Source organism: Curcuma longa, chromosome 2 (genome assembly GCF_044706935.1).
Source record: "Curcuma longa cultivar G26 ecotype Majalengka, Jawa Barat chromosome 2, ITB_CL_G26_1.1, whole genome shotgun sequence".
Lineage (NCBI taxonomy): Eukaryota > Viridiplantae > Streptophyta > Magnoliopsida > Zingiberales > Zingiberaceae > Curcuma > Curcuma longa.
In genome coordinates, this window is record NC_133862.1 from 6,804,351 (window position 1) to 6,821,187 (window position 16,837).

Below are 16,837 nucleotides of genomic sequence, written 5' to 3' on the forward strand. Positions count from 1 at the left end.
TACCGAATTTTCGGTATACCGCAGATACCATACCGATATTTACCGTCCATATCGAAAATTTTGGTATATCGAAAATTTCGGTACGGTATAATACCGTACCGAATTTTTCGGTATCGGTATCGGTATGAAATTATTATTTTTTGATATTTCGGTATACCAACATTTTCGGTATAATACCGTACCGAAATTATCAGTATACTAAAATTTTCAATATTTTCGGTGTAATATACCGCAAATTCGATATATTCGGTATATCGAATTTTCGGTATACCGAAATTCCGGTATACCTAAATTTTCGGTATGGTAACGGTATAGATTTTTTTATGCCGAAATTTTCGATACGGTATACGGTATCGTATGCAAAATTCGGTATACCGTACCGACCCAACCCTAGCAAATAACATTTGCAAAAAGAAACCTAGTGCTTCAGTACTTGACAATTATTTGTGCAAAAGGAAATTAGGAAAGAACTCCGTGCATTCTCCGTCTCCGTGCAGTCTCAGTCTCCGTGTAGTGGTGTGCTAATTGTTACGTATTATTTGGAACACTAATTCAGCGCAGAAGAACACCACTAGATAAATGATGACTCCGGTGGCATTGTTGAGGGCAGTGCTTTGGCTTTGAACTAACCTTTTCATACAGCAGATGTATTCAGGAGGGCTGCATCTTCTCGGATCCTCCTCGCATGCTTTAACCATTTCGTTCTTCAGATGCATGTCTGCGAACAGGAAGTAGAAGCAAGGAACAACCCCTATTAGGTACCCGACGACGATAATCAATTTCATTTCAAGTGGCATGATGTGGACGACGAAAGGAAACGAAGTGGGCGTAGGGGTGGGAAAAAATACCGAATTTTCGGTATACCGCAGATACCATACCGATATTTACCGTCCATATCGAAAATTTTGGTATATCGAAAATTTCGGTACGGTATAATACCGTACCGAATTTTTCGGTATCGGTATCGGTATGAAATTATTATTTTTTGATATTTCGGTATACCAACATTTTCGGTATAATACCGTACCGAAATTATCAGTATACTAAAATTTTCAGTATTTTCGGTGTAATATACCGCAAATTCGGTATATTCGGTATATCGAATTTTTGGTATACCGAAATTCTGGTATACCGAATTTTCGGTATGGTAACGGTATAGATTTTTTTATGCCGAAATTTTCGATACGGTATACGGTATCGTATGCAAAATCGGTATACCGTACCGACCCAACCCTAGCAAATAACATTTGCAAAAAGTAACCTAGTGCTTCAGTACTTGACAATTATTTGTGCAAAAGGAAATTAGGAAAGAACTCCGTGCATTCTCCGTCTCCGTGCAGTCTCAGTCTCCGTGTAGTGGTGTGCTAATTGTTACGTATTATTTGGAACACTAATTCAGCGCAGAAGAACACCACTAGATAAATGATGACTCCGGTGGCATTGGGGGCAGTGCTTTGGCTTTGAACTAACCTTTTCATACAGCAGATGTATTCAGGAGGGCTGCATCTTCTCGGATCCTCCTCGCATGCTTTAACCATTTCGTTCTTTAGATGCGTGTCTACGAACAGGAAGTAGAAGCAAGGAACAGCCCCTATTAGGTACCCGACGACGATAATCAATTTCATTTCAAGTGGCATGATGTGGACGACGAAAAGAAACGAAGTGGGCGTAGGGGTGGGAAAAAATACCGAATTTTTGGTATACCGCACATACCATACCGATATTTACCGTCCATATCGAAAATTTTGGTATATCGAAAATTTCGGTACGGTATAATACCGTACCGAATTTTTCGGTATCGGTATCGGTATGAAATTATTATTTTTTGATATTTCGGTATACCAACATTTTCGGTATAATACCGTACCGAAATTATCAGTATACTAAAATTTTCAGTATTTTCGGTGTAATATACCGCAAATTCGGTATATTCGGTATACTGAATTTTCGGTATGGTAACGGTATAGATTTTTTTATGCCGAAATTTTTGATACGGTATACGGTATCGTATGCAAAATTCGGTATACCGTACCGATCCAACCCTAAGTGGGCGGAGGTGTAAGTAACCTAAATTATATGACCTATTTATAGGTGTGAGAACAACCTGATGAATTTTAAAAAATTATTTAATTAATTAAAATCTTCACATTGTAATAACGATGATTGTGATAATGATAATTTTATAATTATTATAATACATTATAACGATGATTTTATAATTATTATAATACGATTGAATTCATTAATATAATAATTAAAAATTATAATTATTATAATAATAATTATAAAATCATAATTATTATGAGATATTCTTTTTTGATAAAAAATTAAAATAGAATGTTGTGATTTTACTAATAGTTACCTAAGAAAATTAAACTAATTTACTAATTTTCTATATCATATAATTTTATATCTTTAAATTCACTCACCATAAATATTACCACACGAGAACTACAAATGACATTCAAAATCTAACAAAAGAAAGAAAGAAATAAAGAAAGAAACAAACAAACACATGAAGCACTCAGATCAGACTTGCACAAAATATGTCCTACAAAGCATCAGAATTGTTGTTTCCACTTCAAACCAAAGGATCACATACATGAACTTCTCAGATTTCTTCCCTCCCAAACAAACATTTATGGACACTTCTTCTTCCTTCTGTTATGATACATCAGGGGTTTTCGGCTTCTTCATTTGGTAACAAAAATTCAATTTGCCGCTTTATTATTTTATATTATTTTAAGCGGCAAATTGAATTTTTATCACAATAAAATAATATAAAATAGATTTTTTATTTCCAATTTTTTTCTTTGTTTGTTTGTCAAAGAAAATAAGAGAATGAGAATTATCTCTTATTTTTAATTCATAACAGAGGAGCTAACAAAATCACTTTAGATTAGTGCTCACTGATAAAGTTAAACGAGTCTTCAATTAAATTTTATAGTGTTTAAATTTATTTAATAAGATAATAAAATCAAACTAAATTAAAAATAAATTAAATTATTAAAATAATTATTTATTTAATTTAATAAATTATTCACATTTATTTATATACTTGATTTTGTATGTATGAACATAAATAAATTCTTACCAAATCGAATATTAAATTTATTCAACATTCGTATAACCCACATGGAGACCACTAATAATCAAAAATAAAAATAAAAAATAAAAAAATGAAAGTCTGATGACAAATTTATGTTTAGATTTTACAGCAATTGAGTCCGAATCTCCATCGATGCTTCCTAGCTTTAGCCATTTTCACTGGGCTGGTGTTCCATTCTCTTTGTAGTCTGCATTCATACAAGTAGATACTCATGAGAGAAAAAAATTTAACATAAACATATATACATATATATAATGTTTCAATTCTTGAGAAGCTAAAATTTATGTTAATGGTTGAAGCATTGAGATTCTTGCAGTCTGTGATTCCTGCTCAACTATGGTTTTTAGCTCATGCCGGATATCGTTACTAGGCTTTGCTAATTGATCAGGCACCTGGCAAGAGTTTTCTCTTAGTCATCTGTGCAAGAGCAACCATGATCTGCAAAGGCAGTCAAATTTTCCTTGGTGTATTTCAAAAGTTCAGGCTTCTATTCTTATGTATTAGTTCACAGAAATAGACAATGATCAATCGACGTCGCTCCAAGTGATTATTAGAATGTCAACTCACTTGGTGGACTCTAAGTTTAGCTTCAAAATGCAATTTTGGTTAATCCTTAGTTCATCAAGTGTGGGTCGTATGATGCAGGTGCCAATGACTGGATATTGCATAGAAATAACTCTATCAGGCACTTGAAAGAGTTTTCTCCTAGACTTCTATGCATTAGAACAGCCGTAATCTCGAAAGAGCCGCAAATGTTCTACACTCAGGCATCTACTATGTGTATCAGCTCAGTTGACAGAAATTAATATCGATTAATAAGCTGTAACTTTAGCTGTCAAATGTAATTCATTGATCCTTAGATGATCATGGTATCATACAATGCAGGTGCTAATGGTTGAATATTACCTATTGCAAGTCATGAACTTTCTGCAATTACTGAATAATGATCTTATGGAACATACAAAAAAAAGGTTTAACTTGATAAGGATGGAAGTGTTTCTTACACTGGGAAGGCAAAGGAACGAGTACTCGTCGTGCTGCTTTCAGAACGCATAGAAATGCTACCAGAGTATGGAATATGCTCTGAAGATGTTCTTGGACCAGCAAGTCTACCATTACTGTGAGAGAAGGAACTTTGTGGCGGATCGGCTGTAGCATCAAGAACGGCCAATTGAGGGACAGAAAACTTTTGAACATGTAAGGATTCTTGACGAACTGTGTTTGCTTTTATCTCCTTGATGGCAGCTATTGGTTCTACTTCTGGCACAATCAACTCCACCTCGTCAACGGGAACATTAGCCTCAGTTTCACTGTGGTCATCAAGTGTGGAATCACAAGTAGGACTTAGAACCTTCAAGGATTCTTGAAAGTCTGTGTTGTCTCTTTGCTCCACCCTGACAGCCATTGCTTCTGCTTCAGACACAGAATGCTCCACCAGAACATCAGGAAGATTTCCCTCAGTTTCACTGTGATTGGTACTTGTGGAATCAAAGGTAAGGTTCGGAACCTGCAATGGCTCTTGACCATCTCTAATTTCCCCTTTATCCATGACAGCTGCTGCTTCTGTTTCAGACACAATAAGCTCCACGCCAGCATAAGGATTGCTCTCAGTTCCACTGTGGTCAGAACTAGTGGATTCAAAAGTCATTTTGGGGGATGTAGAACATCCCTCTCTCAAGAACTCTGATGTATCAACAGAAGGATACTTGTCGACTCCATTGTTCTCGTCGGGCTCGAGGTCAACAATGGATGAAGTTGTTGTCATGGAGCATGCCTCTTCAGTTTTACTCTGTCATACACCAATGTATAAGTCTCGATCATGTTCTGCATATTTATTGATACTATCTCATATGAAAGTTAAAGATCACATGTGGAAGCCAATGAACCAACCAACTAGAAAAGGAAATGATAGTTAATAAGGTGGAAAACAGACTGACTAATAGCAATTCTCAATATCTTAAAGAGTTTAGATTGCTTGTCTGTCTTCTCTAATATCTAGAATCTAACTGTCATACAAAAGCACTAAAAGCTAATATCCTTCAAGTATCATATACGAATAACAGAATAACTGATAGGTTACACTTTAAAGTTTCTTCAACACCATACTACCTCTGTCGTAGAGAAGAAACATAAATAACTAACAAATTTGTTTATGGCCATAATATCAAAAAAAAAAAGGAAAATAGTCAATAAAGAGAAATAGAATCAATATCCCTATTCTCTAGTCTCTACTTTGGGAAGGTAGTATAACTTAGTAATACTAAAACAAAACATTATTGAATCTACTTGCTCTGAGCTCCTCTTTGTAAGTTTAAAAATAGAAATAAAATAAGATTTTGTTAAATACAATCCTTCTCGATTTTCTCATGATCAATACTTTGTTTGTGATTGCAGCTGAAGTCCAAAGAGATTAGATCCACTTGACAGTGATCTTTGTCAGAACCTTCTTGCAAGAGCAACTCTTCTAAAGTAATATTTGGAGAAAATTTGTGATTTTTAACCTGGCCTAGTGTGCTTGTTTTTACATCAAGTACGATTAATTTAGGAGAGTTTTGATCCTCAGTAGACTTTTTGATTGTTGTTTGTTGCTTCAAATCTTGTATGGAGTTCAGAGGACCGACTATGACTTGTCCATTTAGATCACTATTCTTATTTATTGCAGAGATATCTTTGACCTCATTTTGCTCAAACAAACAGTATTATGAGAGACTAAGCCTTCATCTAAGCGACTGTTTCTCACAACTGGGCATACTTCAGCATTGGAAAGAACTTTTGTATCTGGTTGTTCAAGATATGCAACAGCTTTATCCAAGTATATTTTAGTATCTTCTTCAATTAAACCAGACCTATCTGGAGGACTCTTAAGCATAGCTTCAGAAGTTTCAGGTTTAATCTGGTTACTTCTAGTTGAAGCTTCGTCATCCATGAACATATCCACCGAAGGATCTACATATCCACTCTCTTTTTCTGGAAAAATGATGCATGATCATTTTTTCTTCACATGTAGCCTTATTTTCTAACTTGAACACAATCAACTGGTGGTCATTTTCTCTCAGGACTTCCATCATAAGCACATGATCTGCAAAAATATGCCAAAACGTTTATCCACCATATGCCATTTGAGTAAAGATCTAAAGTCCATAAGCAGAAGCAAGGCCAAGTAATAAAGATAAAAAAAAGTACTACATAAATACTTTAAGGAACAAACAAACTGAATTCAGAGATAGTTTGCAATCAAGAAGAATATAATACCATCTTAGTACCATAATAAAGGCTGTCAAAAATAGAAGTTCTATCAACTTAAATTAATAGCAAAGGAAATCTTAACGTGGTTCCTGGATTAAGTATCTATGCCAGATCTTAACGTCTCACTTAGAGAGAACTGTTTTTCAGGAGGAAATATTTGTTGATGATATTTAAGGTGTTTATGCAAAGTGTGCATTCATTAATGCAAAATAATCCTGTTGAATGAGGATATCCCTCCATAACTCATTGTTCAAGAAGTTTGCAAAGAAGAAACAGAAGCGTGTAGTAAAAAATACAAAGTGAGATGAATATGAAGAATCAATTCCTTCAAAGAGGTAGGTGTCTGGTACGAAGTAAATTTTATTAACAACATTAACATGCTAATTTCTAACGGTATTAAGTCTGTTTATAATACGGGTTGGTTAACAAAAGAGTCAGTAGTTTTGCAGATGATTCGCCACTAACAAAGCCAAAAGAGTCCAGACTCCAAAGAAAAATTTCAAGGAAAAGATATCTCTTTTACACTAAACATCACATAACCAGTCACATGAGAGAAGGGGGCAAAAATTACATTAGGAAAACCAAGTAAAAAATCTTCCTTTCCACCAAGATCTTCACCCATGTCATGGAACTAAACATTGCTCAAAAAAGACTTGGATGTCAATAAACAAACTTTTGAAAATCCCAATATTTAGAAATTTACAAAGATCTACACTTCATATGTGCTAGATTAGCATAGGCCACAGAGATCGTGAGAGAGAAACTAAAACAATAGAGATATGTAAATACATACCTCAACATTTCCTGTTTTATCTCCTCCTGAACTAGAGATCGACTAAGCTACAAGATATGAACACCTATGCCAATTACAAACCACATTGCTGCGATTTTGGATATCTTAGAAGGGGATATAAAAACCAAGTCCATTTTGTGGATGATGGTTCTATCTACATCACAGCAAACCAACTGGGTGGGAGCCATGAGGTTCTGTTGATGGTGCTGGTAAAGAAGAGAAAGAATAGAATTTGATTAATCCATTGGAAGGTGGAGGGGTCTGGCATCACATTTAAAGTCAACTAACACAGAGAGAGGGAGAAAGAGGCAGGTGGATGACAAAAAAAATACAAACATGATGCATTTAGTAGTTAGACAGCAAACGTGACAGATCTGGACATTGATATCTAATTTCCTCCTACTTTGAGATGGGAATTTGAAACTAGGGTTAGGGTTAATTGTCGAAAGGAACGGTTGGCTAACACTTTCAGTGTTTGTTAATCCAAATAGAAAATTCATCTCTGATTCAGATTTCAATCTACCTATCAAATCCAGAAGAGCAAATTCACCCAACAAAAAGTAACTTTGCGAAAACAAAAGGATCATTCCCGAGTTCAACTTCACAGAGGTCTTATTTCGGGCAAGATCTAAACATTCCACGGCACAACAAAAAAAAATATGGGTATTAACTCTAAAGAAAAAAAAGAAGCAAATATCACGAGCAGACAACGAAGAAAAGAACAAATCGAAAGGAGATGAAGAGCTTCAATAGGTTTTGAGTTAAAAGATCAAACTTCGCGCGCATCTACTCACTCTCAACCAAATCACACTCGGAAAATAAATCGAAGGAAAAGAAAAAAAAAAAACGCCTCCCAGAACACGATAAGCAAGTCAAAACATCCGTTTCGCACCTCATGTTGCTCTCCACGGAATCGAGATCGTCGAGAGGTCGCGCTCCAATCGAAGTGGAGAAGCCTGTCGCCGATCGGAAGGAGGAAGAGTGATAATTCTTGGGCAAAAAAGGTGTCATCTTTCGGGTGGAAAGGAGACTATTTAGAGCAGCAGGTTTTTTTCCCCTTTGTATTAAATGCTTCGCAATTAAATAAATCCACGTCACAAATTAGTTGGAGACTGGACCCCTCAAAACTAAAGCGGATCCTTTCCAAGATAAATTGCATAAACTTGTCCTTGCAATAATTACATCGAAATAAAGAGTTTGCCCAAAAATAAAAATAAAATGACGTCATAATTTATATATTTATCTCGACGTCGAACCCAACGTAGTAAACAGGCCACGTAGTAAACAGGCCACCACGTTTTGACTCGCTCCATTCCCGCACCAACTCAGTCTCAAGATGCCCGATTCCACCGAGTCACGGCCCACCCACCGTTGACACTCTTCTGGTCTGTTTTGTTCTATACAAGTTCCCTCTTTCTTCCGCTGTCGCCTTCGTCGCCAGAAAACCCTAATCTCTGCCGCCGCCCTCCGATCGACGCGATGGTCCGCGCATACAAGAACGATCACATCTACCGGCACCCCTGGGACCGTGTGACGACGGCGGCGTGGCGCAAGTTCACGGATCCGGACACTCCCAACTTCCTCTCCCACGTCGTCGACGTCCACACGCTCCAACGCCGCCTCGACCCAGCCTCCGGCCGCCTCCACGCCACCCGCTCCATCACAGTGCGCTCGCCGCCGCTTCCCTTCATACTCCGCCGGATTCTCGGGCAGGAGGCCGTGGTGTGCCACTGCGTCGAGACCACCGTTGTGGACGCGCGCGATCGATCCATGGAGATCGTGATCCGCAACGCCAGCCTACGCGGCCTGATCGAGGTGGAGGAGCGGTCAACGTACCGGCCGCATCCCGAGCGGCCCGAGGGGTGGACCACCTTCCAGCAGGAGACCAGCATCCGCTGCAAGCCGCTCTCGGCGCTTGCGGCCGTGGCCGAGAAGGTGGAACAGCGTTGTGCCGAGAGGTTCATGCAGAACAGCGCCAAGGGGAGGGAGTTCGTCGAGCGGATCTGCAAGTACCTTGAGGCCGACGCGGCTGCCTCCAAAATTTCTTGCTGATCGCCAAAAGGTTAGGATTTTTCCTCTTCCTGACGTAAATTTGGACGATCATTCTGTTGTTGTTCTTGTCTCTGTGACAATTGTTTACTTACTGAAGCACTTGATGCCAGTGCCATTGAAGATTCGATTGATCGACCATGTTCTTGCTTCTACTTTTGTTAGTTTATTTGGATATCTATGCAATTGATTCGATGTTAGCAATGTTAGTAATTATCAAAAAGATCTTGCAAGACTAGAATATGTTTGCAGAAGATCTTATTGAATACATAACTAACTTCCTATTGCTATAGTTATCAACTGATTCGATGTTCTTGCTTCTACTTGCGTATGTTCCTATTGAATACATAACAAAATTCTTTAAATGATACTGATGTTAGAGCTCAAGCAGATCCAAATCAGTAGGAATTTGCACATTGCTTTTATCATCCTGTATGTTCACCATTGTTTTACTTTTTTATGCCAGCAGCATAGATTGCTTATGCCCTGCATAGCCATTTGCTCAATTTAACCAAACAAACATTCACCATGTTGTTTGACTTGCTTAGCTTTTCGCTAAGTTTCCATTGAGGCAAATAGTTAAGGTTCTTATGTAGAATCTATGGTAATGTGGATTCTTTAGGTGACAGATAGAATTATTTTATATGTATTGATAAAAATATATTGGATCACTGTTAATACGAGTGTTGTTAAATGGTTAACACAGCATTTGCATTATGTTGCAACTCAACCACATATTGTCATATGCGGTTTTTGTTAACTTTGGTGTGCACAGTTCATGAATCCTAGAGGATCCTCATGCTGATGAAGTTTAAGAATAAAGTATTTTGCATATTGTGTTAGAGATAAGGAATAGGAGATAATGCAGAAGCTGAACTGACAACTTAGTATTATCAGGTCGTCTGAAACCGTAAACTTTCCGACTAACTTACAATTTTGAGCTATAAAGTTTGGCTTTCGAACACAAGCCTCATTGACAATCTTTAAGTTTTATCATGAAAATGAACTAATTACTGAGGGGAAAAGATCTGTGATATTGTTGACTGTGGTAGCATATAATTTTGACAGAACTGGTGCACCTTAACGCCAATCGGTATTCTTCGGGTGGTAAGTTAATGTGCAGTTCTATGGTAAACTCACTTTCTTCTACCTAGGAAAGTTGGAGGATGGCAGATTTTAAGAGCCTAGGTGATTTTTAGATTTGTAAGATCCTACCATGTTTATCGTTTTGCTTGATGTTCAACAAAGAGATCACTATTTGGATGTTTGTTTCAGTGTAGAGGGTGGCCTTCATGGTCGTCAATGTATTGTTTCTTGATTTATCATTGTAAACGATGAATTTAAGTTGCTTAAAACTCGGAGGCAATTTTTTTTTTAATTCCATAGATTGGAAATAATAAATAAAAAGATCTGTTCTGTTTGTGCTTTTTTTTTTTTTGCTTGATCGACAGATGGAGGTTGTTGAACTTGAACATATTTAAATTGTATTTCTGTTATGCAAAGATATATATCAAATTCAACCTTTATGATGATTGGTTTGAGCAACATGGGATCTATTGTCCATCACGTGATCGCATGTAAGATTTGACCGTCCAAATGTGGGAGTACACAGTGTTCCGCCTCGACCCCCGCCATTGCCGCCACCCTCATTGTGTCGTCCGGCCACTGTCAGCCGTTGGCCCAGGCGTGATCGACACGTCACTCATTGGCGCGTCGATCGACGTCGAGTTCCGACCGGATTGTCTTTGAAATTCAGCGCAATTTAAGTCAAACGCGACCGACAGTGGCGCACGTCATTTTTCGGCACCGGTCACGATTTGGTTGGAATTCGATTGCAATTTGGCTAGAATCCGACGCGCATGACTACCGACCGCGTTCCAGCCAAATTGGGATGGATTCCGACCACAATCGGGTCGGAATCCGACTCCGACGAGCGGCGCATCGATTGAGCCCGGGCCGGTGGCCGTCGCGCAGCGTTTGCGCCCGGGTCGGCGGTTGACGGTTGTCGGACGGTGCATCGCGGACGGCTATAGCGGTGGTGGGTCAGCTTTATCGCTCGTGTGTATATATATATATATATATATTAAAATATTAAGTAATTTTAATATGAATGATATGAAAATTAATTATATCGAAAATTGGATAAAGGTATTGAAATATATATTTTAAATAAAATAATTTTTAGTAGGGCTTCAATTGAAAAAGAAGGAAAATATTGAGGGTAGAAAGGGAAATTTTATATACCAGCTGTAAATTGTCATTGGACCGTAGATAAAGTTTAATGTTATTTGGGCTTCAATTTTGGGCCGAGTAACGAGCCGAGCCCACCTATGCTGTTTCGTGAGGATGGTCTTGTAATAAACACAAAGTCCTGGAGCATTTGTGAAACCTTGGTTCCGTCTATAATAACCCTTCTAGGGTTCCCGTGCTTGAAATCGATTTCGGAGAAAGGAGAGCGGCGGCGGCTCAGAGACGATGGTGGAGAAGGGAAGCAAAGGGAGGAAGGAGGAGGTGGTGACTAGGGAGTACACCATTAACCTCCACAAGCGCCTTCATGGATGGTATGTATTCACCTCAATAAATGTTTATTTTTCCAAGTCTCGCATGACATAATTTTGTCTTGCATGGTGTTTGCCTCTGATAGTCTAGCGATCATGATGTAGAATTTCTAAATCGCTTCTTTTCTAGGTGTTCTTCTTGTATTGCCTAGTTTATGGCCATTGTTTCTTGTTCTGTTGTTTGGATCATGCATGCTGGAGTAGCTATTGGTCATCGCTTGCTGTTTTTACCCGTTTTGCATTTCGTAGTTTCTGATTCAAGTTTGCACGATCAGAGAGGTTGTGAATTATGCATTTATACGAGGCTATTGGTTATTACTTTCAGTTTTTTTCCCTGTTTCACATTTTAGAGTTTGTGGTTGAAGTTTGAGCTATTCACAGAGGTTGTGAATTTTGCACTCAGATACGATTGGAGTTCTATAGCTGTAAAGGATGCTTCTTTAGCTTGTTATCCATGATTCTCTAATTTGAATTTCGTTTCAACCTCCTAGTAAAATGTTGTGTCTGTTGAGAAAGATCCGAAGCATGAAGTGATTTCAACTCTTAATGACCGAATTAGGTTCTTGAGAGTAATTCATGGTATCTGCAGAAAAGATTTAGCTCATCTCATTGCAATTTGCAAACCAATCCAAGAATCCTGATATATAGTTGTCTACTTATATGAATAATTAGTATTAACAAGAGTAACAGTACAAGTTTCAGTGATGTTTGAGTAGTAACGCATCAAGCTCTCAGTTTAAGTATGTATGTACTTTGTTAGATCCTCAGATCAACAACTTCTTTTTCAAAAATCGAGTCTTTGCCAGTCATAGTTGGTACTTCTTTATCCATGGTTCACTGAACCATTTGCTTGGATTCATATGTAGTTATGCCTTGCACATTTCTGTTTATTGTTGAATCTAAATTCCGCAATGAATTTGCCGCGACACATTTCTAATTCCAGTTTGTTTTGAGCAGCACATTCAAGAAGGCCCCCAAGGCCATCAAGGAGATCAGGAAGTTCGCCCAGAAGGCAATGGGGACGACAGATGTGAGAGTGGATGTGAAGCTGAACAAGCACATATGGAGCAGGGGAGTCCGCAGTGTGCCAAGGCGCATTCGTGTGCGTATCGCGCGCAAAAGGAACGAAGAGGAAGATGCTAAAGAAGAACTCTACTCTTTGGTTACCGTAGCCGATATCCCCCCAGAAGGCCTAAAAGGCCTGGGCACCAAGGTCGTCGACGACACCGATTGATCGATTGATCTGCTCTATCTATCAAAAGTAGCATTTTTATGTTTCTTTCTTGATGGTCGAGACTCGGTAGTTAATTTCTTGTTTTCTTATTTATGCTCGTGATATTGATGCACTATAAATTTAGCATGGCTTTATATTTCTTTTTTAAATGCAACTCTCTTTTATATTATTAAAGAATAATCTCAAGTTCGATAAGTTGATAAAGTGTGTCTAATGGACATTTACAAAATGGCTCGTGTCAATTATTATTAATTTTTTAGTTTTCGATGATTAAAAATCAGAAAATTTGTTCAGGTTTAATCTAATCAATTTCTGACAGTTTAAACTTAATATTTTTTTTATTTCAAACTAATTTCAATTTTTTTGGAGGGGAAATTTTAAGATGACAAAAGATGATGCAGTTCGTTTAAAAAACATGGCACACTCAACTATGTGAGCTTTAAGTTTAGATCAAATAAGCCAGTTTATAAACAAGCTTAAGTTTCAGTTGATACGTTTATGACCAAATATATAGATTGTGCTCAGATTTTTCTAATGATGATCTATTTCAACAACAAACATAGCTATATCAACTAGATTAAGAATCATGTAATGTTAAAAGTTATACACACACGTTAACACACTTTACAGAGTGTTTAGTTTAGAACAAGTTGGTGAAGCCAACAAGTGGAAGGTAGAGGGCATTTGCTCAAATATCGACCAATCGTTATAGTTATGACATCCATGTACAAGTAGAATCAGTAAGTCAGTCTCAGTTTCCATGAACAGCTGCTCTTCAGATGAGTGTTTGTCGTCTCTTGAGCTTTGCTACCTCAGTGAATCTTACTAGCTTTTGCTCCTACAAGAACAAGATAGAACAAAAACTATCATGAAAATTCTTGAAATTTTCACAGCTAGAACTTGAAAATCAAAAGACTAATGCATTTCTCTACCTGATTGCGAATGAGCGATTGAAAAACCTCAAGCTGCTTCGTTCTATTTTCGTAAGACTTTTTCCTCTTCAAGCAATTTATTGCAGCTGTTTGGGGGAAAAAAGAAGATTACATCATTCTTTAATTTTTTTCCCCCATTGCAAAATGCAACTAATGCAATCATTTAATATGAACTAAAATAAGGAAAATCAGAGTTAAGCATCATGTTTCACAACAGTTGAATGTTTGATGGTTCTGAAGAAATATAATAGTAAATTTTGTAATAATAATAATTCCTTAGGTAAATATTATTCTTTTACCTACTAAAATAGGAATTTACGACCGATCCTGAAGTAGATCTGAGCAGCAAAAACTAACAAAATGTCAAATTAATGTCACATAGCAAACATGCACATGCAATTTCACAGACATTTTTTTTAATTTTCATGAGAAAGCACGCTCAATCACAATGAGGGATTGTAGTCTATCCAAAAATCATCTTGATCGTGTAGTATTTGCAACATAGAGTTAGACATTGAGATCCCAAGAGTTTTGCAAAGTCACTTCGACATGATGATGTGCTAAGATTACAATACTACTTTTGTATCAGAATGAAATTGCAAAAGAAATACTTTATTCTCTAACATAATCAAGAAATTGATAACCAACCTTGTCTGTTGTTTTCCCTGATAAATTGTTTTGCTCTATCAAGCTCAAGTGATATGTTCTGTTGCAGAACAAGTTCGCTCTCCTGAAGCATTTCCAGAGTCTGAAATAGTGGGAAGCCACCCATGGGTTAGTGGATAAAATTCATATTGGTATTTTTAGGCATGGTCAATATATATAGACATGTTGATTCTAGCAAACAGTTTAGCAGCATAAAGTATCTAAAACTCATTGAAAGTATATGATTCAAGTTTATCGACCACTCAGAAATTTAGAAGACAGTAATATGATCTGTGATGCAACAATTGATCCAGCAAGTGGTCATAGAAACAAACGATAGATGATAGAAAAACCCAAAGTTAAGCAATTGGCATCCTTTTTTCCTTCCTGCCTCCAGTCCCACTTGAGCATTTCTATCTTATGCATCAATCAGGAAAACCCCATCTCTTACAGGTCCAAAGATTTATTTCTAGGCATGAATTGAGAAAACAAACCATTTTCAAAGCTACTAAATCAGGTTTATAGCTAATATATGGTTGTAAATGGTTTAATTTATAGTTTTGTTTACTTGGACAGAAACAAGAGAGAAAAGAAATGTAAATAGAGAAGGGGAAGGAATTTACTTGCATCTGTTTCCTCTATTTGATTTCCACCCAAATTGAGAAAAATTGAATGGAAATAAAATTTACACATTCCATAAACGCAAATAAGAAATTATAATATTTCTCACCCTCTAACTCTGTTTAACTAAGCAAGATAAATGAAATATAGTGGATATGAAATGCAATTTATTCTATTTCCTTTTCTCTTTACTTAAACTTTCCATTTCTCATCTATTTTCACCCTTCCAATTAAACACAGCATTAGAGTTACTTGGAATGCATATAAGTATTTCCATGCGAAGAGGTTCTTCCATTATTATAGTCATGGTTTTGATCATATTTATCAGAAACCCCAAAATTTAGGTCAGTGGTTTAATTAGACATTTTAATGATCGCTATCTGCACCTCATGGAATCCTTAATCTTTGTCATCTAGACAGTTGTTTTTCTTTAAAGCCACTAGCCCTGGCGAGGAAAAAGAAATGACTTCATGAAACAAACTAAAAAAGCAGCAAAGGAATGGTCTCATCTCCTCTCCTTTGTACAGGAACTTGTAATCAAAAGGGGAATTCAAACAGATGAAAAGTGAGCAAAATTCCGGTTAAGTGGGATAGAGCCATCTCCAGGACAAACAGAATCTCTACAGGGTTTGAGGTTGAAGACAAAAACCTTCAGTGGTAAAAGAATCCCTAATGTGCTAGCTCCATCAAAATCTTTCCTTATGCTGATACATTAAAGTTAGTTCAATATTAATGTTATCTCTAATCTTAAGATGCGAACTCCAAAATCTGTTCTTGATTTTCCCATCTAAAAACGACAAATTTGACCGCTAATCCAATTTCTCCTACCAACAGAAACCACACTTCGGCGGCAGTGCGAACAAAAGAATTCCACCCATCGCCAAATTTCTTCTTTTTTAGAACTACCATGATGCCAACATCCATATCGAACTCATCTCGCCGGAAGTACCGTCTTATTGGGTACGAGTAAACCCTAGCAGAACAACAACTGATGTAACCTAACATAACCAAAGAAATAAAGACGCCGAGCAAGACGAACCTCCTTGAGCTTCGAGGAGGAGGATCGAGTAGATGATGGAGGAAGAGATCTGCGAGCCGTCGCGGCATAGACGGCAAATCTTGAACATTGTCGGTGATCGAGGGCACCGGCGATGAGACCAGCGCTGCCGGGAGGAAGAAACTTCGCCACAAACACCCGAATTCCACTGCAACTGGGAAACCGGCGCTGCCGGGAGGTTCTTATATAGGCCGTCAATATCCATGAAATTCGAAAAGTTTAAAAAATTATAATAATGAGAATTTATTATGGAATTTATTCGAAAGTTCTACAACATGATATTAAAGAATTTAAAAATTTTATAATTTTTAATTTATAAGACATGATCGATAATTATATGATTAATTATTTAGGATCGTCATCTTTTTCTTTAGACAATAAAATTATTTACTTATAAAAAATAGGCGATTTAATAATATCATCCTATGTATCTAATATTTTAAATTCAAGACTTAATTAGTATTTTAATTTACTTTCTTTATTTATTGTGATGCAAAGACAATTGGAAAAAAATTAATTTTTATTTATTTATTATTAAAATAGTATCTCATTTCCCCCTTATTTTATTTTCAGACTGTTATAACAGTGATGAG

At 37.0% G+C, this 16,837-nt stretch overlaps 2 protein-coding genes and 2 pseudogenes across 2 annotated transcripts; 2 read left to right on the forward strand and 2 right to left on the reverse strand.

Annotated features, from left to right (window-relative positions):
* Positions 1 to 3,087: 3,087 nt before the first annotated feature.
* LOC141822146 (uncharacterized) lies at positions 3,088 to 6,184 on the reverse strand (annotated as a pseudogene).
* A 2,350-nt stretch (positions 6,185 to 8,534) lies between these two features.
* On the forward strand, positions 8,535 to 10,575 carry LOC141821806 (uncharacterized). The gene is made up of 2 exons (XM_074709176.1): positions 8,535 to 9,210; positions 10,266 to 10,575. The coding sequence occupies exon 1, from the start codon at positions 8,628 to 8,630 to the stop codon at positions 9,198 to 9,200; it is 573 nt and encodes a 190-aa protein (XP_074565277.1). The 5' UTR covers positions 8,535 to 8,627; the 3' UTR covers positions 9,201 to 9,210; positions 10,266 to 10,575.
* A 1,073-nt stretch (positions 10,576 to 11,648) lies between these two features.
* Positions 11,649 to 13,143, forward strand: LOC141822057 (large ribosomal subunit protein eL31-like). Its single transcript, XM_074709475.1, has 2 exons — positions 11,649 to 11,758; positions 12,713 to 13,143. The coding sequence occupies exons 1-2, from the start codon at positions 11,673 to 11,675 to the stop codon at positions 12,987 to 12,989; spliced, it is 363 nt and encodes a 120-aa protein (XP_074565576.1). The 5' UTR covers positions 11,649 to 11,672; the 3' UTR covers positions 12,990 to 13,143.
* Positions 13,144 to 13,230: 87 nt separating this feature from the next.
* Positions 13,231 to 16,449, reverse strand: LOC141821506 (uncharacterized; annotated as a pseudogene).
* Positions 16,450 to 16,837: the final 388 nt, after the last annotated feature.

Bases quoted from the DNA above. Each gene is read 5' to 3' on its own strand.
- LOC141821806 (XM_074709176.1), top strand. From the start codon at position 8,628: ATGGTCCGCGCATACAAGAACGATCACATCTACCGGCACCCCTGGGAC.
- LOC141822057 (XM_074709475.1), top strand. From the start codon at position 11,673: ATGGTGGAGAAGGGAAGCAAAGGGAGGAAGGAGGAGGTGGTGACTAGG. The intron at 11,759-12,712 runs GTATGTATTCAC...TGTTTTGAGCAG, and splicing joins CACAAGCGCCTTCATGGATG to CACATTCAAGAAGGCCCCCA.